This window comes from Neopsephotus bourkii, unplaced genomic scaffold (assembly GCF_033783945.1).
Source record: "Neopsephotus bourkii isolate Nb327-2 ecotype Australia unplaced genomic scaffold, CSIRO-AGI_Nbou_v1 NB_463, whole genome shotgun sequence".
Taxonomy (NCBI): Eukaryota; Metazoa; Chordata; class Aves; order Psittaciformes; family Psittacidae; genus Neopsephotus; species Neopsephotus bourkii.
The window spans coordinates 827755-850612 of record NW_026900965.1 but is presented as its reverse complement, the minus strand read 5'-3'; the positions used below and the strand labels follow the sequence as shown (position 1 = coordinate 850612).

The 22858-nt window shown below is 47.0% G+C and overlaps 1 protein-coding gene across 5 annotated transcripts in view; it reads right to left on the bottom strand.

Annotated features, from left to right (window-relative positions):
• The window catches only part of CSNK1G1 (casein kinase 1 gamma 1), an 88228-nt gene that overhangs the window by 19856 nt on the left and 45514 nt on the right, over nt 1-22858 (bottom strand). For all 5 annotated transcript variants that reach the window (XM_061349870.1, XM_061349876.1, XM_061349874.1 and 2 more), the window contains exons 5-6: nt 7561-7712; nt 766-1000 (exon numbers count right to left, since the gene is read on the bottom strand). In XM_061349870.1, the coding sequence (XP_061205854.1) occupies nt 766-1000; nt 7561-7712 (387 nt within the window). The remainder of the gene's footprint in view (nt 1-765; nt 1001-7560; nt 7713-22858) is intronic.

Genomic DNA, 22858 nt, shown 5'->3' with positions numbered 1-22858 from the left:
CTACAGAAGGCACATGGTGTACTTCAAATGCAAACACATCTTCTTCCACATCCACCCCCCATCTGAGCCTGCTCCCACTGCAGCTGCTCATTCCTTCATCCCTTCCTGACCCTTCACCAGCCTTTTCAAGATTAGAAGCTGGACTTATCCCTCCTTACACCCAAAGGGACCGAACTCTCCACAGGATGCGAGCGATGCCTTCATCACATACTTGGGAGGCTACTCAAGGAATATTCCATTATCTTACTGCTCTTACAGGTTTAAGTGAATATAAACATTTAATAAGGTTTTTTGCCTTTCAACCACAGAAATGTAATTTTCTGGTATGAGAGAAGGCAGTGAGGAGAGAAAATGAAAGCCATGTTTAAAATGAGTTAAATCAGTAATTTTCTCCAACCAATTATTAGGTCAAGGAACATCCAACTCCAACACCCGTAACTGAAGGTCCTGGTTACTTTGATGCTCTATAGCTCAGCACAGAGCTGTGCTATAAAAATCTATTTGGTCATCATTTAGTGCAGCAGTTACTACCCGCCTACTTGCCTTTTATCAGTGCTGGGTTGCTTCCAGTTATTTAGTTCCTAATAAAAACTATAATTATGAGGCTTTCAACATTTCAGCTGTCTCAATCCCACAAAAGGGGAAAAGAAAAAGCCTCACAACTGTAAATGCAGAGGTTTACAAACAGCTCAAAGGGGAGGCACGAGCCATAATAAGCCAAGCTACCACTGGAGGTCACGGCAAGCTCCCACCAACCACACAGACCTTTGCCAAGATGGGTGTTGATGGACATGTATCTGGCTGTTCCAGTTAAGCTCTTGTGTTCCCTGTAAGGTATGTGTTTTTTGGTTTCCGGGTCAATGTACTCCTTTGCCAATCCAAAGTCTATGATGTGAATGACGTGCTCTTTCTTGTTGCCTTGCCGGCCGATAAGGAAGTTTTCAGGCTTGACATCTCGGTAGATGAGGTTCTTCGAATGCACGTACTCCATGCGAGATATCTGCAAAGCGAGGAGCAAAAGTTACCTGCAAGCAGAGCAGCCTCCATGCTCTCCTGGCTAACGGGGCTGTGAGGTTTTGATACCTGTCACCGACCCTCAGCTCAGAAATACACCACAGATGAAAAGAGCCATGGCAGCAGTTAGGACTGGAACTGGATGGAGCTCCTCTGATGGAGTCAGAAGAGGGATCTGCCATCCCCTCCTTTCTGTGGCTACCATACAGTGCTCCCTGACTTGAATCCTACGGAAATGTCCGTAGGAAAACAGAAAGGCTGTTTCTGAAACAGTATCACCAGGACACAGCATTTGGAATGATGCCATGGGGACCTGCAGCAGCATTTTTGTACTGATTTTAAACATATTAAACTGGTTACCAAGAGCTCTTCCCTTGCTCATGGCTGCCCCTTGTTGGTCTGTGTCTTACCACCTTCCTCCCTCGACCCATATGTTGTCTTAAGACATGCCAGATTCTTCATGGAGGGGGATTTTGGGGCAGGTGGAAGCCTTACGATCCTCAATGCTGACTAAAAATCACAACCTCATTGGCTGCCAACTAGGAACAGCTGGAATATTTTCCAGCTGCTGACTCACTTTGTTCTGGCAGTCTGACTGAGAAGGAAGGGAAAAGGGAATCCCACTTCCAAGCTGATGAAGGATCACTACCTCTCTAACAACACTTCTCATCCAGATGCTTATCATTAATCATAGAATCATAGAATAGTTAGGGTTGGAAAGGACCTTAAGATCATCCAGTTCCAAACCCCCTGCCATGGGCAGGGACACCTCACACTAAACCATCTCACCCAAGGCTTCATCCAACCTGGCTAATCTTGCTTTTGAAGCTAAATATATTGCAGGTGAAGCCTGGACAGGTCACCAAGCAGTTCTCCTCTGAGTTCCTAACTTAAGAGATTATTCCAATTGGAAATAACTCGCAATTCCATTTAATTTACTACCTTCTTAGGTTTTAACTGAAACCATGTGAATCCCCATTTGTGGCCGTCCTGGGCTGCAGCTGCCCTGCGCACTGTAGGGCATGGTGGCTTTTTTAAGCAAGATGCTTCCTTCGGAAGGCCATTTGAGTCTCCCTGTCTGCAGGTGTGCAATGTGAGGAGACCGCTGCAGAGCTCTGACTCCCCATTTTGCACTAACAAGTGTCAGTCCGCAGAGGTCAGAGCCGCACCATCGTGCTGGAGCAGCTAAGGTGCAAGCCACCAGCGGGAGCTCCCTGCGGGGAGTCCCTGGTTCCTGAGTGGGTCTGCACCAGGTCAGTGCTGGCAGGAGCTCGGCACCTCCTGCACAGGGATAGCCTGCTCCTAAGGAAAACCTGCTGCATTTCCAGCACTCCCAAAGAGGCAACAGGCAGGAGGGGGCAGCACTCCTCAGAAAATGAAACCTTGCTGTACAGGGAGGGCAGCAGGCAGGGAGAACTGCAGGCGAACCACTCTTAAAAACCAGGACTTGCTGAGAGGCTCTTCAACGAAGGTAACAGCATGTGTTGCTGCTCCCCTCCCCTCTAAGCAATGATTTATTTCATTGTGCTGACAAAATGGGTTTCAGGGCTAACAGCCATTATTTCTAATCAATTCTAGGCTGATGCAGAACACAGCAGATGCTCTGCACTTCAGTCATTCTTCAGCTTTGAATCACCTACAGGACACAGCAGTGCTGGAAGACAAAAACGTATGTCGGGAGGCCATTTAAATTAAGATGCAACCCTTAAAACTGGAACAAAGCATTTCCTGGCCTCTCCATACACAACAAGCTTTCAACCAGAGCCCGGCTGGCTCATTGGATTTGTCCCTGTTACCAGAAGAGCTCAGCTGCTGAAACAGCCAACAGCCTGAAAAAAACATTTGTTCCTTAAAAACTCATAGCAAATTGCACTGGCTAGGACAGCCACTTCACCTCCACCACAGGCACAGAGATGCTGCTGGGTCTTTCATATTCCTTTTCCTTTACTTCCACCTGCCTGGATGCTTCAGGATGTGCTGCTGGAGCTGCGCATCGCCAACGATGGCTGAAAGATGCTCTCCAGGTCAGAATGATGTTTCCTGTCTGTGCCTTACTCACCCTGACAAGACACTCACCCTGCTTGTGGCTCCTTGTGATGGAGGCTACATCAGCCTCAGCCTGACTCAAACCACTGCACAGCTGAAGGAGAGGAGTTGTTCCCACTCCAGAAACGTGTGGCTGAAGACACTATGTCTGCTCCTTTGTGACTGAACTACAGGCTCTAATGTCCGTGCATTACTTCTACAGACAGAGAAACCCCTGCAAGGAACCGGGACTAACAGTTGGAACTGCTTTTACACTAGAAAAACAGTGACTGTGAAGCACTGTTAACATCTACTCTCTTATTTAATAAGAACAGACGTGGGCTTTTTACCATAGGACACAGAATACTAGAGGTGGGTGAGAGACTCTGCTTGCAAATCAAAGCAGGATTTCCATGGCCATGGCCAGCAGAGTCCATCTTCAGAGCCACAAATCTCCACGTCAGATGTCAGAGAAACAGCAGGAGGGGAGAGCCCCCCTAGCAGACAGCAGGACCCCTGCACTGCAGCTGGAAGATGAGAGGATGTTTATGACATTTAATCAGATGGCAAAGCAACCCATGCTTTTATTTTCCTTTCTCTTGCTAAGGAAGCAAGTGTAATGAACCCTCTTCCCCAAAAAAGGTATCTCTTAAGGATCTGTTATTGATGGCAACCCCATCTCTAGACTCTCCTGATAAATTTGAACCCTTCTTCTACACCATCAGCTGCTTGAATATAGATCAGATCAGCAGAGAGAAATAATTCCTCCTGATTAAAGCCTGCCTTGGTGTCTGTTACGCAAGATGATTTAATGGTCACCAGTCAAAAAACCTTTCACTGTGACTTGGTCCAGACTGCAAGCACTTAAAGCAAGGGTGAAAATAACAGTTACTCCTGATAAAACTGATGACTTCCAGTTTATGGGCTTTAGGGACTGGAGTTGGTGAATGGTTTTAATTGCCAAACTTTGCTTTGTTCAGGAACAACTGCTTGATCTAGTTGGCTGCACTCAGACAATGGAGGAAGCAGTTCCAGTTTGACGCTCTTAGCAGAGCAATGTGAAGCATTGGAGACCCTCAAGTTACAGCAGTAACACAACTGGAAAACTTTGACCAGGAAGGAAATCAGATGACCCCTTCAATGCAGGTTCTCACTGAGAGGTAAGAAATGGTGCACCAGACCAAGAGTGCTTCTGATTCAACTCATGCTGTCTTGATAAGCTGCTGCCACGGCTCTGGACACAATGCAGCTCATCAGAAGTACATGCAAGCCTAGTGCCAAACCTGAGGGGCTGTGTGGCTCATCCCCCTGCTAAGGCAGACCTTCCTACTGTGTCATCTCAACTGAAAAGATTCCAGACCAGTCTTTGAAGACTCACTGTCGTCCAGTCTCTATCTCCCGCAGCCAGTAGAGTCTTTCTGATGTAAAATCATGTTTAAATTCTCCCATACTCACAAGCAACTTTCCTTAAAGCAATGACAATGTATTTGTTTCTCCTACAGTCTTCCCTTTCTTCTAACATCCGTAAAGGATCCACCCCAGTCCTGAGATGCTGCTACCTAGCAAGATAAGTAAGACCAGCCAAGCATGTCTGTGTATTAAAAAACATCTTTCAGGGATGCCTCTGGTTAAAAATTGATCACTGTACATAAAAAACAGGAGACCAAGTGCCACCACACCGCATGCAAAATTCCTGCCTAGTTCCAGCACACAGCACATATGTAGATGTTTCAGAGATGTTCAGTCAGGCTTAAAGAGGGAGACGGGGCAGAAGGCAGCTAAATAGGACCCTGAAAGCAGCAGCTGGCTGCTGTCAAGCTGAGCCTGCAGCAGGCAATGGCAAGGAAGCCCACAAACAACAGAGGCTGGACCGGATGCTCCTAAAGACATATGAATCATTATTTGCAAGTGAGGTTGAGAAAGATCTAGGGGACCAAGGGGTGGACACATAACATCCCACTAGCTTGCGGTCTGATGCCAGCGTTGCTGTTCCAGCAAGTGCAAAAACATCCATGGCAGATGTTTCCTTCCTCCCCCTTTGGAGAGGATCAAGCCCAAGGCAGGAGAGGCAGCACCAAGGTGACTCTGAGCATTGGGATGCTCTCCTGGGATCTCCCTGAGCTCCATGCTGCAGAGGAGCCTCCCAGACAAGTAGTATTGCTTTATTTGATAGCATTTTGGTGGGACATGAACCAAAGCAGCGGTGTTCTGCAATGTGCTGAGCTGTCCCTCACTCCCTGCATCAGGGCAGGGTGCTCCTCTCTGCTGTCTGTGTGGTACCGGGCCATTCACACTTGTGGAGGTCTCCCTGGGCACTAGGCTTGTTAACAGGCATATCAAGGAGCAGAGAAGAGAAACACTGCTTGTGCATCACACTGGATTCTGGCAGTGAAGTCCTACATCTCCTCACACCTGTGGTTAGAAATACAGCAGCTTAAGCAAGTCAAAAGCAAGAGCAGAACATATTTTATGGAGGCAAACCCACGGAATTTGACATTCAAACTTTCTTTCCCTGATGTGTCTCTCACACTGGAGTGCGACACAGGGACAGCAACGATTTAGCATAGGAACTAAGAGAAATCCAAGACAATTTCCCCTAAAGCCATGTGGCTGGATGAAGGGTTTTCTTTCCAGCTAACAGTAAGTGCCAGCCTGTCAGAAAACCAGTCTCCAAGGATCAGGTGAACCCTTCTCCCAGGAACCTTCAGGGAAGGAGATGGGGCACACCTAAAGATGCTAAATCTGTCTCCTTAAATGCATATGCTCCAAGCTGATAATTCATCTCATCCTGAGAAGATTGGGAAGGTCCTAAAACGTTTCCCCATGGAAAGAGGAGCAGCACTGCATGCTCCTTTTGGAGAACACCAGCTCCTCTGTGACTCCTTTTGGTGTGCCGCTGAACCACCCTAAGCATCTGTTTCTCCAACTGGTACCACTGTCTACATGAGTTGGCAGGCTGGTTGAGGATCAGCAGATGGTACCAGTGAAGACCATCCAAGTACAGAGCTTGGTGAAAGGCAGATGGACACTGCTGTGACGATCCTGATTTCTCCAGCAGTCACATGGGAATACATCTTTACGTTTTACACCTTTACAACCAAAAGGCCATACAAGCTATATCCAAGGCTTTGTCATCTGTTGACAGTTGATTTAATAAAACCCAATACTATAAACTGGTTTTCCACTGATGAAGGAACACTCAAACCCAACAAAAAAGGACAACTTCATGAACCCGCTACCAGGCAGGCGCTGCTCAAACTTCTGCATCTGAGAAGAAGAAATCTAAAACTTTCCATTTGAAGAAATCTCAGATTTTCCATTTGAGCTTCTGCTGTGGCCAACTTCAGTTCATTTAGAAAGGATTGTGCTTCTCACTCCCTCACCACCTTCTCTTTCCTTTAGCACTTGTATCTGCTGGTAATAGAATATACAGTCCCACCTCTGCTGTGCCTCTGGGGTGTCTGCAGACCACAGGTAGGGACCAGCAAGCCAAATGGTTGTTGGCCCTAAGGACTTGTGGAAATTCACTCACCACATTTAGTACCTTAGGTTTTCAGCTTGTCCATTTTTAATGCAAACACAAATCCAAGCTCCAACTTTCAGCTTGGTGCCTTCCCTTTTTAGGTAAATTAGAGGCTCTGTGATGCTGCCCGTAGATATATTACTTTCCAACTGTTAGTGATTTAAACCTGTTGGTCAATTTTGACCAAATTTGACCAAGGCAGAGACCTCAAATGCTGGTATTTTGGATAAGGACTGCCCTGCTCCCACTGCTCTGAGAGGTTTCTGTCTGTGAGCAGCCTGGTAGCATCAAACTGGTGGAACTGGTAGGACTGTGGGAGGGTGCTGTGCTCCCTGTGTCCTGGGGAGTGGGTAAGAAATGAGATGTTCTGGGGATGTCCAAACAGAGGAAGGGAGCTGGGGTAGATACTGGGGCAGGGGTGTGTAGGGAATACAGGATGCAAGTCCACTGGAATCCAGCTTCACTGGTTCTGCTACGCAAGTAGCAAGCTTGCTCATAAGCATAATGTGACCTTCCCTTCATAAGAGCGAGCTCTTCCCAAACCTGAGAAGCTTTCTTTTATAAGATGGAGAGAGACTTTTTACCAAGGCCTGTAGGGACAGGACAAAGGGAAACATTTTTTAACTGAAAGAGGGTAGATTTAGGTTGGACACAAGGAAGAAATTTTTCACAATGTGGGTGCTGAGGCGCTGGCACAGGGTGCCCAGAGAAGCTGTGGCTGCCCCATCCCTGGCAGTGTTCAAGGCCAGGTTGGACACAGGGGCTTGGAGCAAGCTGCTCCAGTGGAAGGGGTCCCTGCCTGTGGCAGGGGGCTGGAACTGGATGAGCTTTAAGGTCCCATTTTGCAATTCTAAAATGGAATGAGAGTCTCTCTCCAACCAGCAGACACCCTGATGCTTGCACTGCACCAACCCCATCCTTCAGCTAACCCAAGACTGACATAAACACAAGTCAGCACTGTGGAGGCTGTGGGCAGAGCCCTGCCCAGCGTTACTCACCAGCTGGATGGCTATCATTAATACCGTCTTCAACGTGAACGTCCTATCGCAGAGGTCAAATAGATCTTCCAAGCTAGGACCAAGCAGCTCTAGTACCATGGCGTTGTACTTTCCACACGGTCCAAAGTAATACACCTGGGGAAGCCCTTCAGCTGGAAGAACAGGAAAGAATTGAAATCAGTCAATGGGGCAATGTTAAACCCTTCCTCCTGCATGTAAATGTTTCATTGGGCAAAGCCTGTTCTTTTTACCTCTCCAGTGTCCCTTCTGTTTGATGTTACCCAGCAAGCAAATAAGTTTCAGGACACACTGTGGATGAACCAAAGACCAAATCAGTGCAGGCTTTGCTCATCTGCACCTTTGAATAGACAAATAGATTTCAAAGCAGTAACATGATCACATGAAAGCATCTACCTTTGGCAGCTTAAACTCTTGGACGTAGAGAACAAGACACGAAGTTCCCTACGTTGCACTGAACACCAGGCAGAGCACAACCCCGAACGTGGGCTGGCACTTGTCTGAGCAGTTAGGAAGATGATATTCCTTGCACAAAATGAGGCATGTCCAAAAAAGGGATCCTTTTTCGACCCAGATAATACACAGCTGTTGTTATTCAGCACAACCATATGCAAAGTTTACTCATGTGAAAGGAAAAAAAAGTTGTTTTCCTTTAAAAAAGAGCAAGGATTTACATTTTGACCCATCACCATGTAAAAATAAGTGATCACAGTCATTAAAGCTATGCGCAAAGCATTCTGCTGTAAGTCATACACAAAACTCTCAATACCCAACTGGTAGGAGCCAGAACCACCTCTTCCCACCTAACAGCTCAGCAGCAGATTTCCCAGCAAGAGTACGCAATATTTATACCCAACTGATGGTGGCTTTTTGTGTGGATCAGCTTTCTGAAAGCACCAGAAGAAAAGGGAACAAACCAGCTTTGGTGTCTGAGTGCTCCCTGAGCTGCACAGCGCTCCTCAAATTACCCTTTGAGCAAAAAAGAAAAGCCAGCCTGGCCCACACAGTAGGGAATTCTGTGCAGGGCCAAGCACAAATTTGTTTAGTCAATATCTAGCTCCATATCCCAGCATCACTATCAAGCTGCATAACACTTCTAAAACAAATATTTCCTGTCTACATCTTATAAGCAGCTCCAAAACGCAATGGAAGAGATTTTGTCTTGAAATATTGGGTTTGTCCTATGCCAAAACAACATCCTTGCTTGAATACACAAAATACAACATCCTGTTATTCACTGTAAAGGCTCAGCACGGGGAGCACTATTATGAACAAAGCCTTTTTTGCACAGAATTCTGTGAATTAAATAGCATGGGGCCCAAGAGCACAGTGATTATAACTTTCATAGCATGTTTTCACAAGTGCATGCACACACCTATATTTACATGACAGATCAATATTAAGAATAGCAAATCCCTTCACGCATTATCAGACACCAGGATTAAACTGCTTGTGTAACTGCTCAGCTTTGCACCAGGTCTGCAGTGTGCTCACAGCCTGGCCCAGCACAGGCGGAGGCAGAACAGGGAAACACTTCAGGCTGGAGGGTGTCAGCATTGTAATAACTTCATGTCCTACTATGGATTTAGGGAAGCCTCGTTCATCTGCCCGATGGTGCTCACCAACTCACCGACACAATAAATGCAGCACTGAGATTACTAAAGCTTAACTATTGCAGAACTTATGCTCCCACCTATTACTCAAAAAGAACAAAGTGAAGCTTGACAAAAATTACTGTAGGATGGTTTAATCTTGTTAAGTGACAGGCTTGGGGAATCGTATTAGGTATCAGTCATCAGGACGCATTCACGAGATATTACAGAGTATTGCAGGAATTCCCAGTCTAACCAGAGCTTTACATCCTGTGTAAAACATTTACCCATCCTGGTTTTAGGAGGCTCCTGTTCCTAACAAAACCTTGTGTTAGGGCCAGGCCAAGGGGAATGGCTTGAACCTGCCCGAGGGGAGACTGAGCTGAGCTCTTAGGCAGAAGCTCTTCCCTGTGAGGGTGCTAAGGTGCTGGCACAGGGTGCCCAGAGAAGCTGTGGCTGCCCCATCCCTGGCAGTGTTCAAGGCCAGGTTGGACACAGGGGCTTGGAGCAAGCTGCTCCAGTGGAAGGGGTCCCTCCCCGTGGCTGGAACTGGATGAGTTTAAGGTCCCTTCCAACCCAAACCAGGCTGGGATTCTATGACGCAGAAGCAATTCCAAAAGCCAAAAAATGATGGGATGTGAGATGAAGGCAGCTCGAAACCTTTTTCAAATATACCTAAATCAACATACATGATAATTTAATGCCCTCAGCTTAATGCTAAAGACCTGAGTAATTGCAATAGCTCTCAAAGTAACTCATGGTGAGCCACTGAGTTTTCAGTAAAATCGGGTGAGGATTTACCAACCTAATTAGCTCTAATACCAAGATTGTCATCTGTACTTCTTAGAGAATAATTCAAGGATGATAGAGAATGATAGAAGAGGGTAACAGAATATCCTATGAAAAGTTTTAAACCGAGACCATTGCAAATTTAAGATACAAATACAGTGAGTAGTAATTTAAGATACACACACAGTGAGTAGTACCACAAGTACTACATCAGGATAACGGTCTTGAAAAGTGCAGATGAGGAAGGAAACAGCTCGGATTAGGAGTGTGCTAATTAAGGTATTAATACAGCCTTACTTGGTAAGGAGACAGTACTGCAATTACAATTAAATTCCTACTGGGCCTAAGAACAAGGAATATAAATTGCAGCAAGACTCAAAGATGGGGGAAGGAAGCAACAGCAACACAAACTCTTCAGTGCTCTCTGGGCTCCCAACTCCTTCAGTCAGCTTTACCCACTCAACACCTTACGAGCAAGAGGCTGGAGTACCCTTCTCAGCTCTAAACCTCAGCAAGGCTCTGCTCTTGGTGGGAGCTCCTACAAGGTGAAGCTGTAGCAAAGAACATTAAAAAAAGCATCCGAAGTGCCAGCCTACAGAAGCCATTATTAGTTTCAGGCATATTTTTAGGGTTTGATTTTTCCCTGAGGGTTTTCAGCAGCAACACTGCCAGCTCTGCAGTCAAGAACTTGCCTACTGGCTTTGCTAGAAGAGAAATGCTGTAGCATAGATCTAATTTTCAGACCCAGGCTGCATCGCTCATCTATTCTGGGCCCAAAGGAGCATTGCTGTGGAGCCTCCCGGCCCAAGCCAGGGCTCCTCAGCTCCACACCAGTTACTGAAATGAAGGGACATGAGATAATATACCCTCAGCTCACTCAAACACAGATCAACATTTGCCATCATTTTAAGAAGGGGCAAAGCTCGAAAGAGAAGTTGTCAGCTTGATGTAGGTATTAAAGGGTGCCTGTTGCCTGCAGGATCCAAGTGGGCAGATGCCACTAGAGGATGCTGAGCTGGGTTCTCTGGACCTTATTAACAGTAGAAAGGGGCAGCCTGAGAAAATCTGCATCAAATTTTATTTAATCACAGCCCATCTGCATAATTCATGGTGTAGCTTGGCTCTATTTCAGCAACAAGAAATGTGTCCTGGTGCCACCGAGTCCATTGCCACGGTGAACTGCAGGAGCTCCACAAATATCACCACTAGATCTGTAAACACTTCTGAAGGACACTGCCAACAAAAGAGATTGATTGAGGAAAAGGTATCTTTTGTCTGGGCACTCGAACTTGAGGTTTTTAATGGTGATGAATTGTGTCAGCAGAGGACTGAAAAGGTCAAACAAAGCCACAGTGCTGTGGAGCAGTCTGCTATAGATGAGCAGTTCTGGGTTCAAAGAGTGCAGGATGAAAAGCCAGAGGCAGAGCAGGGGTCTCATCTAGAGGATTCAAAGGTACAACTCAACACTTGAAATACAAACTGTGATCAGTTTAATGCAATTAATGTATGAAATCACATCAAAACAAATTACTGCTCCATGGCATTAAACAAGAACAACACATTAAGTGCAGAAAATCCAGGCACGACACGTGCAACTTCTCCTTTGGAGAAATAGCAGTGTCTTACAGTGAAAGCTGCTGCAAGCAGAAATCTTCTGAGTTTGCTTAAAAGCTTTGGACTTGCTGCTGAGTGATTTGGCTTTGAGTCTATGTAAAAGGCCTCACTTCATGATCGCTCTCATGGAAAGGTTATCACCCCAATACACATGCTGATCACTGCACTGGAATCCACAGGCAAATTCTGTTATTTCAGCAGTGTGATGTCTTGGAAAACATTCAAGCTGAGCACAGTGAAAGCCCAGCATTGCATTTTGGAGATTAAAGCATCGCGCTGGAATGAGAGCAAATGCAGACATCAAAGCTAAAAACTCAACTTTGCTTCCACCATGCTCAGAACAGCCACACAACTCCAGCCCCGGGTTCCCTCTGGGCTACCACCAAAAGGGACTGTCCCACCCCCACTCCACCCTCACCTGTCCTGCTGCCTCCCCAAGCTCATGTGGCTGAGCAATAAATTGAAAGGACCCAAAGGGTTTGCTTGAGCTTGGAACACAAGAATGATGGAATCATGGACTGGTTTGGGTTGAAAGGGATCTTAAAGCTCATTCAGTTCCAACCCTCCCACGGGCAGGGATACCTTCCATTAGAGCAGGTTGCTCCAAGTCCCCAGCAACAAACAGCAGGACCACTGCTCTTCAAGAAAGCTTCATTTGAGCTCTATTAACAGCAGGGAACTACACCTTTCAGCATATTTTCATGCAAGGTCAAGCATTCTGGATGATGCAAGTAGTGCTGTCTTGCTGCCACAGGCTACAGCACAACTAACAGCCCTGATAACTTGTCAGACATCCAGGATACTCCAACAAGCCACATTAGTCTAGGCATCACACATACAAGTCATATAAAGACTCCAAAGCTTTTTCCAGGACCGGTTATGAAATGGCAACTGGCAGAGAGATGCCAATCAAAGGTTATGCTCAAGGGAAATCGGATTTTGCAGCATCTGCTCCACGTGGAAGGCTCGGAAAGCGGAAACCATCTGCCGTGGTGGAAAATATGTATTGATGCTCTGTATATGAACATCGTGAGAGGCTATGAATAAACCTCAAGCAACAGCAAGCAGCCCAAAATATACTCAAGGAGGGATGAGGTAACAAGAGCAGGAAGCTACACGTGGCACCTACATTAGTGGAGATGCAAAAGCCAAGTCCCTGTACACTAAATCGCCAGGAGACAGCACAACCTGTGAGAAGTGAACAGCAGTGGTAGCTCCTGAATCACCAGTTTTTATTTGCTCCCATGAGAAACTGGTTTCCACTGCCCTTAGATATGGTGTGGCCAAATAAAGAGAAGCTAGTGTCTTCGATTTCAAGAGGAAGAATTACAGAAGAACTTCACAACCTCTCTTCATGCAGGCTTCTGTTGCAAAGAGGAGACACCCGAGGAACTGCAGATCAGATACTGTGGGCAGCAAGAACTACTCCTCATAGAAATGGATGCAGAGACACGACAGCAGCATAAGTGTACACGTTCTGTGGGCTTTTAAAGGGCTGATGAATGGGACGTAGATTGTCACAAAATTCTCATTCAGAGCAGAAAGTTTATTTTTACAAATCACAGCACACAAAATGACACCATCACCAGCACAAATAGCAACTGTGTGAGTGCGGAACATCCATAGCTAAAATTAAACATGTTCCAAACAAATTAAACAAATTGCTTTAGAGTAGTCAACCCATTTGAGCTGATTACACTAATGAGGATCTACCCTTCTCTTAATTTTCAAATCCAAATAAAATCCTGGCTCAAAGAGAAGCTTTGCTATCAGCATCGACTGGGCCAAGGTCTCACCTTTTAACCTGCTGAAACATACCCCAGCATAGTGGGTTTAAATCCACCTGAGTATGCTGGTGCACAGGTTACATCTATGAGCTGGGATTCAAAAAGCTCATCTGAACTTCCAGGTTTCTGAATAATCTGCTTCAAAAGTAGAAAGAGGGGAGGAAAGTTATGATAGGCTTGTTACTTGGAATAAAGTTATCCTAAAGGTCTTTGCATATGTTTCAGATGTCTTATTTCAAAGTAGGACTGCAAAAGCTTTTCAATACAGCCCTTCACCTTCAACATTAACTGGAGGAGTCTGGGGAACGACAGAGATTTGAGATGATGGAGAATATTTTCTCTTGTTTGTTACGAGAAAACACCCACCAGTTGAGATGCAAAGGAGAAAAGGCAACTTCTGACTCCAGCACCAACTCACTTGCAGCAGGAAGGCGGAAGAGGTGATGGCATAGGGTCCACCACAATCTTGCCAACCACTCCAAGACTTTAGAAACTTTGAACTGCCATCAGATTAGGAAAACAACCTAAAAATAGTAAGCTGACCCAATGCACACATGAAAACATGCACATACAGAAAGAGGACCACTAACCCTCTTTAGTGATGACTAAAAGTGGTGACTGCTCTTGGAGGTTAGTAGGTGCTGTGGCAGCTCCCTTCCCACTGCTCTGATAGACATAATGGAGATAACCAGACTGCTTAGGAATCATGAGTGTTTTCAGCCTGGCTTATGACTGTAAAGCTCCTCAATAATTTCCTTGCTCTCCCGAGCTGTGATACTGTGGTTTGAAAGCCTTTAGCTTTCTCTCTCTCACCTGAAGAGGGTGAAGAGCAATCGGACCTGCTCAGAGCATCTGGCAGCATCTGACCACCTCTTGCCTGCTTCCCTGCAATGATGCCTGGGCAGCAGCTGGGTCACTGTTGACTTTGGTTCCTCTGGGAGAAGGGGCTCCCAACAGAGTATCACTGAACAAGAACCAGTCCCAAAGCCCTGCAAGGCAAGCAGCATAGAGGGCTGCCACAGCAGCCAGTAGATAAGCCACCTCCTCAAACCCTGACCAGCCTTTGTGCTGGCTTTCTCTGCTACCAGCCCTGTTTATTCTAGTTATCTCCTCCGTAACTGCTCATCCTATTCCAGATGGTTCCTCAGAGCCCTTTTACAGAGTCATCATAAGCTCCTCTTATTCATGCTCCCCCCAAACATCCTCCTGCTCCGTTTGCTCCAACTGCTGCCAGACACTTGGCTCTCCACTGCGAGCTTCTCACATCTTCTTCCTGCTCTGGGTGGGCAGTGAATCATCTCCCTGCTAGCAAATGCTAAATGCTCTGGTGTCGCTGCCCAGCAGAAGTAGCTGTGGCAGGACCTTCTGTCAGTAGGTGAAGAGGGTGCAGAGCCACTGCTGAGATGGAAGAGAAGCAGGTAAAGGTGCTTCCTTGCCCCTGGGCACAGAAAAGGCACAGCTCAGACACTCTTAGAACCCAAGAGGTACTAGGAAATAAAGCAAGGGAGAACATCACAAGTTGGATTTATACCTTCTCCCCTGATGATGGCAGAGCAAGGCAAGCTTTTAATGGGAAGGGATGACACTTGGCACACAATGGTACAACAGTTGTGTACAAGCCATGAGTAGACAGAGCTACTGTCACCTCCAATGAGTTTGCAAGTAAAATGTGGCTTCCACACAGACTCCAAGACTCCAGCTTTCCTCAAGAAACCCAGCATGTTTTGTGCATCTTCTCAGAATATGCAGGATGTACTGAATCTCTGCTGTGTTTTGAGTAACTTGTTAGTATCTGAATATGCAAAAAAAAAAGGTATGGGAAAAGGAACAGAAGAAAAACAGCCATAGGAGGGACAGAAGGAAGAACATATTTGTTCTTGCTGCTGGGAAAAATCCAAATGATTTGATTTTTACTTCAGTTGCAGAAAAAACAACTGTCATGATCGCTGTGCTATTAGAACGGGTGGCATTTGGCTTTCCTTGAGCTGCACAAGCTGCTTTCCTGACAGAAACAGAGTCCTGGCTTGACTCTATTAATTACCCATCAGAAACACACAGAAAGCAGCAGTTGAAGAGAGGGCACCAAGATGTTCACATTTGTATTCATAAAACTAGAAAAAGCAGTACTGGGAGGGGAATCAGCCCTCATGGAAAGGACAAGCTGCAGGAAGACTTCCAGAATCTTGGAAATGTACCCAGGAACACCCATTCACAGGCAGTTTTTTAGCTGTAGTGAGTAAAGTACAGTCAAGTGAAATTGGTTCAATTCTTGACAAAGATGAAAGAATAAAGCACACCACAGTAAATGGCTTTTTTGGCAACTTTTGGGAAACCGAATTCCCATTTCTAGGGCTCAAGGGAAGTAAGTGCACTCAATTCTCCATATTACTGTTGGATTTTGTATCAATACACCCTCTGCAGCAATCTCTTGCTCCAGTGACAACAGCGGCTGGCACATAACACAACACCTGAAGAGAAGGATCAAACCAGTATATAATTTTAGAAGAGCTATTTTAAACCACCCCCAAAAGTTCTAGCTTAAGTTCTAGCTTAATTATCTTCCTTTTCCGCACACAACCTGCAATACAAGGACAAGGGTGGAAGAAAATGCCAAAAGGTTTTGTTTCATGGCAGTATTCCTCTTTGCTCCCTGCATTTCTTCGTGCACTTACACAGGGCCTATTTTTGCTGAAAGGCACGAGGAGCTCTAAAGCTGCAGTTGTTTAACTTCTTGAGGGCTAAGTGAGTGGTTATGGCAGCCTATTGAATGGGCTTTGACCAAAAATCACACTGTGAACCACCTCCGAGCTCGGCTTCGTCATTTGAAGGCAAATAATGCTCCACACATCAACTCCATGCTGCTCAACCTGCCAGGCACTAACTGCAGTTGGGATCATGGCTCCTGCATGCCTGACCTAGCAAGAAGTGACCTTCTTGCTCCCTGGCAGTGCTCAAGGCCAGGTTGGACACAGGGGCTTGGAGGAAGCTGCTCCAGTGGAAGGAGTCCCTGCCCGTGACAGGGGTTGGGACTGGATGAGCTTTAAGGTCCCTTCAACACAAACCAGCCTGGGATTCTATGAAGAAAGATGTGTTCTCCTGCTTCTGCCATGCTTCAGGTCACTGTGTCAGGGGAGTTTTGCACCTCAGTGCAAAGCCAGAGCACATCTGTGATGGTCAGCTAGGTTCTGCTGGTTAATACCAAAGAGAAATTGCTTCCTCTTGGCTGTGCAATTCTTGCACTGGGTCAGCTCTACCTGCTGAAAGGGAATCAAGCAGCAGGTTTTGGCTGCTTCATTAGGTAACAGAGGAGTTCAGATGACTGAGGGTACGCCCAGGGGCTGCATTTTTGTGTTCTTTGAGAACAAGTCACGCATGTTAATTATGTTACAGGTAAAATCTACAGAGAGCTTAACAAAAACCAACAGCAGAACTTCCCAGTACTCAGCAGCACACAACGGTACCTACAGAAGCCCTGCCAAGGAAGAGGCTACTTCCTGGCAGATGAAAACTGCTAAGAAAGCAGCAATAATAAAAGACTTTTGCTGAATCTCTCCTCTGCTGCCCAGAGAAACATTTCAATCTGATCCCACCAAGTCACAAGTGGCCCCTGCCCTTCATCAGCTCATCTCCATTGGAGACTGTCGGCTGGAGGCACAGCACTTCTGGCTCCCTACTTCCTCCCCAACGCATAGCAGAAATCTATAGCACAAGCTAACTGATACTTCAAGCTTACGGTGTGCAGGGCAGCTGCAAAACAGGGTGAAACTGCTGTGCTGATAATGCAGAGAGAATGTGACAGCTTGAATTACAGCTCAGCTGCAACCCACATCTCTGTGCAGTGATCAGGAGCTGTTCTAGCCAGGACAGCACAGCAACATAAGACAAAATGAAGGGCTATGAACATGCTGCGAGGGCTGGAGCAGCTCTGCTCTGGAGCCAGGCTGAGAGAGCTGGGCTGGGGCAGCCTGGAGAAGAGAAGGCTCCTGAAGGGGAGACCTTAGAGCAGCTCCAGTGCCTAAAGGGGCTGCAGGAAACCTGGAGAGGGGCTGGGGACAAGGGCCTGTAGGGACAGGCCAAGGGGAATGGCTTGAACCTGCCCGAGGGGAGACTGAGCTGAGCTCTTAGGCAGAAGCTCTTCCCTGTGAGGGTGCTGAGGCGCTGGCACAGGGTGCCCAGAGAAGCTGTGGCTGCCCCATCCCTGGCAGTGCTCAAGGCCAGGTTGGACACAGGGGCTTGGAGCAAGCTGCTCCAGTGGAAGGGGTCCCTGCCTGTGGCAGGGGTTGGAGCTGGATGAGTTTTAAGGTCCCTTCAACACAAACCAGTCTGGGATTCTATAACACTGGCACATACAGGCAGTATCCATCATTAGTCCAACAACATTTCCATACTGGATGACAGATCAGATTGGTCCAATTTTGCCAGACAAAGCAGACAATATCAGACATGCAGCCTCCCCTTTGGGTGCTCATGAGCAAGGTGATGATCAGCCATGCTCAGGCAGCTGCCCAGCTTCTGCACACCAGAAGTGTGGGACAATTCAGGTGGTGTTTCTGGCAGCAGAACCCCATGCACCATCCCCAGCTGTGCTTAGACCCTCCTTGTGTGCAGCTTGTCTCCACAACACTTGTGCTGGTCCTACTGGGAGGGCAGCTGAGTAGCAGGAATGCTCTGTGCTATTGTCAAAGCTGCTTTAGCATCAGCACAGTACCCAGCAGGAGAATGGATTTAAAAGCTATGAGATGAACATTTCCTCCTGCAACAGCATTAAACTAGTAAGTGATGGATGCTGAGAGCTAGGCACATGTAAATTTTTCACAAGTCATGGGACTGGCATTCATCAGCCCTGTAACTATTGTAGTGTTTGAGGGGAAAAAGGTATTTTTCAGAAAGTCGTCTTTCCAGCCTGATGGAAAACCCCCCAGTTCTTCTTAACACAGGAGAACCTCCTGCAAAACCAAAGTTCAGAGCTGCTAAGTAAGATCCTACCTCCAGGTATTATCTCTTTATTTCACCTTAAGATGTCTGAGCAGGAGAACGGAGGAAAAACTGCTGCTTTCAGGCAGAAACATTATTACACAACTGCAGGGCAATGCTTACGAGAAGTTCTTCTGGCAAAGTTGGAGCTGTTACAGATCCGGGGCAGTGTCTATGGCTTATCTTTTAGAGATGGGAAGAGGGTTTTGAATAGCAGGCAGGGCACAGCTCAGAAGTGCAGACTCCAAACCCATTTAATAGCTGGTCTGGGAGGCAGGCACCCCTCATACCACAACTTCACTTGCATCAAACCTCCCTGGCACAGCCCAAACACTTCTCTCTTTAAGGTGACAAGCACCTTAAAAACCTTCAGCCTGCACAGCATGCTTCTGGTGCTTAGAAAGCACACACAGACAAAATGGATCCCACTAAATCAGGCACCCACCTTCCCAAAGGGAATCGGCTTTGCATCAGGGCAGCACTCAACACCTGACACATCAGTTCTCCAGGAAAAGAAGCAACTTCTACAGCTCAAGAACTAAATTAGTTTCTAAGCGCAGCATCCCAACAGCTTGAAAGGAAGAGCCAGGAAAGTGGGACAAACAGAACAGCAAGGCTAACTGGTTGCAACATCCTTATTAATGATCATGGCCCTAATTCCCAAACTGGGTTTTCCATTCAGTTCCATTCCTAAATCCCAAAGTTTATCTTCAAACACTGAGTATTTTCATCTCCTTGCTCAAGCGCCTCACTCAAAGCCCCAGGCGCAACCTGGGCTGCTCACAAGCATGAGTGATTCCAGCTCAAAGCTTGCCCAAAGCACCACCAGCAGCCCAGAGACTGTGAGTGAATGGTCCATCCCTCTCCTCAAGTCCAGCTGGATCCTTAGTGCCGCTGGGCAAAAGGCACATCACACAATCTGTTGTCTATCCAAGAACCCAACCAGGCATCTGGGATGATTCCATGAGCCTGACTGCTACAGATCTATGACCACCATTGCATGGCACACCAGGCTTCAAGGCAAGTGCCTGCAGGAAAGGCATTTTCCAGCTTCTCAGCATCCTGCCATTCCCAGTGTTGCTGGGTTTGGATCTGTGATTACTGCAGTGACTACCAGAAGAGTTAAGAGGTGCATGGGGACCTTCTGAAGTATAAAAAGGAAACTGCCCTAATCTCATATTCAGATATTGATGGCCTTGCCTTAAAAGCATCTGATAGCTTCCAATTGACAAGGCCTAAATTTAGCCCAAGGAAGTCAAAACTTCTGCTGTTAAAAGGGATGCTGAAATGTGCACATTCAGGAAGCCCTTCCTAACAAGGGAACTGCCACATTAAAAACCCCAACTATTTTTAGATAGCAAAATATTATTTGCTCGAGATGAGCCGCAAGCGAGCTCTGGAAGCGGGCAGGCATTATCTGGGTGTGTTACACTCATCCACTATGGTTTATTTTGCAATTCAGAAGCTCTGAAGTTTGAGAACCCTCAAGTTCAAAAGCTTGTTGGACCACCCTGACATTCTGATGAAGGTGCTGATCATGTTCTTTAAAGGTGCAGCAAAGTGTGTGGGCACCTGCCAAGTGTTGCACTTTCTGTTTAACAAGGTGCTGTGGTTTAAGCCCAGCCAGCCACGCAGCTCACTCACTCCACCCCTGCTTCCTCCCCCTGCTCCCGGACGGATGGGGAGGAGAATGGAATGAATGTAACTCCATGGGTTGAGAAAAGAGCAGTCCAGTAACTAAGGTATAACACAAAACCACTGCTGCTACCACCAGTAGTAATAATGATAAGGGAAATAACAAGGGAAGAGAACACAACCGCTCACCACCCACCAACCAATACCCAGCCCGACTCGAGCAGTGATCTAGCCCTTCCAGGTAACTTCCCCCAGTTTATATAATGGGCATGATGTGCTGTGGTATGGAATACCTCTTTGGTCAGTTTGGGTCAGGTGTTCTGTCTCTGCTTCCTCCCGGCTTCCCCTCCTCCCTGGCAGAGCATGAGACTCAGAAAGTCCTTGGTCAGAGTAAACATCACTGAGCAGCAACTAAAAACATCGGTGTTACCAGTGCTTTTCCCAGGCTTAAAGTCAAAAACACAGCACTGCACCAGCTACTAAGAAGGAGAAACTGACTGCTACTGCTGAACCCAGGACACAAGGCCATTTCAGACAACTGAAACCACGTTTCCCTGCTGAGGCATCTCCAAACTATTGCCAATGGCATATTTCTTTGGAAGGTTTGAGAATGAAGGGAGGTGTTTCTTGCTTTCAGAAAATTAACCCAGTGACTTAAATTGAGTGTGTGGGTCTACTGCAGGGATGTGAAGTAGGGAAATCATAGAATAACAAAATGGTTTGAGCTGCAAAAGACCCTGAGATCATCGCGTTCCAACCCCCTGCCATGGACAGGGACAACTCACACTAAACCAGGTCAGCCAAGGCTCTGCCCAACCTGGCCTTGAACACTGTCATGGATGGAGCATTCACAACCTCCCAGGGCAACCCATTCCAGTGCCTCACCACCCTAACAGTAAAGAACTTCTTCCTTATATCCAATCTAAACTTCTCCTGTTTAAGTTTTAACCCATTACCCCATGTCCTATCACTACAGTCCCTAGTGAAGAGTCCCTCTCCAGCATCCTTATAGCCCCTTTCAGATACTGGAAGGATGCTCTGAGGTCTCCACACAGTCTTCTCCAGGCTGAACAGCCCAAATTTTCTCAGCCTATCTTCATATGGGAGGTGCTCCAGTTCCTGACCATCCTCAGGGCCTCCTCTGGACTTGCTCCAGCAGCTCCATGTCCTTCTTACGTTGGGGACACCAGAAGTTTATGTGACCCTAAAGGGACAGTTGCTTTCCATGCAAATAGATGTCAGTTTTGTACCACATTGCACAGGGAAGTCTCTTATTAAATTCTTACAGTCCCTGAACACTTACATTCTAAAATATTTCCAAATACTTCAAAAGGAGGCTGCATCCAGAGTGCTTCAGCATGACAGGTCACTAGTGTCCTGGGGTGCATCAGGAGGAGCGTGGCAGCAGGTCAAGGGAGGTGATTCCTCCCCCTCTTCTCAACCCTGGTGAGGTCACACCTGGAGCACTGTGTCCACTGCTGGGCTCCTCAGCACAAGAGACAAGGAACTACTAGAGAGAGTCCAGCGGAGGCCACAGGGATGCTCAGGGGTCTGCAGCATCTCTCTTATGAGGAGATACTGCAGGAGCTGGGCCTGGTTAGTCTGGAGAAGAGCAGACTGAGAGGGGAACTCATCAGTGCAGATCAATGCCTCAAACACAGGTGCCAGGAGGATAGTGTCAGACTCTTCCCAGGGGTGCCTAGTGACAAAGTGAGGAGCAATGACCATGAACTAAAACACAACAAGTTTCACCTCAACACAAAGAAGAACTTGTGGCAGAGAAATGGGACAAGCTGCCCAGGGGGGCTGTGCAGTCTGTCTCTAGAGACATCCCAAACCCACCTGCACATGCTCCTGTGCATCCTGCACTGGGTGGCCCTGCCTTGGCAGGAGGTTGGACTGGATGATCTGCAGAGGGCACTTCCAACCCTGATGGTTCTGTGATTCTGTGACAGCTACGAACAACTTTCCACCCCACGAAGCAGGACACAAACACACTTCAGGCGATGGCCATGTGTCACTCCATGCCAGCACAACCCACTCTGGGGCACAGAGGGGCAATCTCCACCCAGCAGCTCTCTCATGCCCCAGACCAGCACCATGCTGTGGGGTGAACTGCTGGGATAACTCCTGGCCAGTGTTTCCATCAGGGTGCTAAATATGAGTGGGATCTCTGAAGATTAAAGTGACCACAGCAATGGCTGATGTGTATGTTCGCAGTCCTTACTCCTTAATTAAAGAGGGGTGGAGACATCTTTCCTTAACCCTCACTTATGTGGCTTCAAGTTACTCCAGCTCCCTTGGGGAAAAGCACTGTGCGCAGCGAGTCGCCCATGAAAGAGCTGGTGCTGGCAGCACGCTCCACCATGGTGACTTGTTTACATCCATCCATAGAACAAGTCTTATCACACTGACCCCCACCTAATTGCTATGTGACTGACAGCATTAATGCAACCAGCATGGAAAGAATTTCTTCATACGGGACAGGGGTACCAAGCATGCAGCACGTCACAGAATTATAGAATCCCAGACTGGTTTGGATTCAAAGGACCTTAAGTTTATTCAGTTTCAACCCCCTGCCATGGGCAGGGCACCTCATACTAGACCATGTCATCCAAGCCCCTGCGTCCAACCTGGCCTTGAACAATGCTAGGGATGGGGCAGCCACAGCTTCTCTGGGCACCCTGTGCCAGCGCCTCAGCACCCTCACAGGGAAGAACTTCTGCCTTAGATCTAACCTGAACTTCCCCTGTTTCAGTTTAAACCCATCATACCTTGTCCTATCACTACAAAAAGTAATCATGAGTAAAGCAAGAGCAACACAGAATGAGAAAAAATATGCTCAACGTAGGCTATCTCCAAAAGCAAACTCAATATGCAGTATGGAAT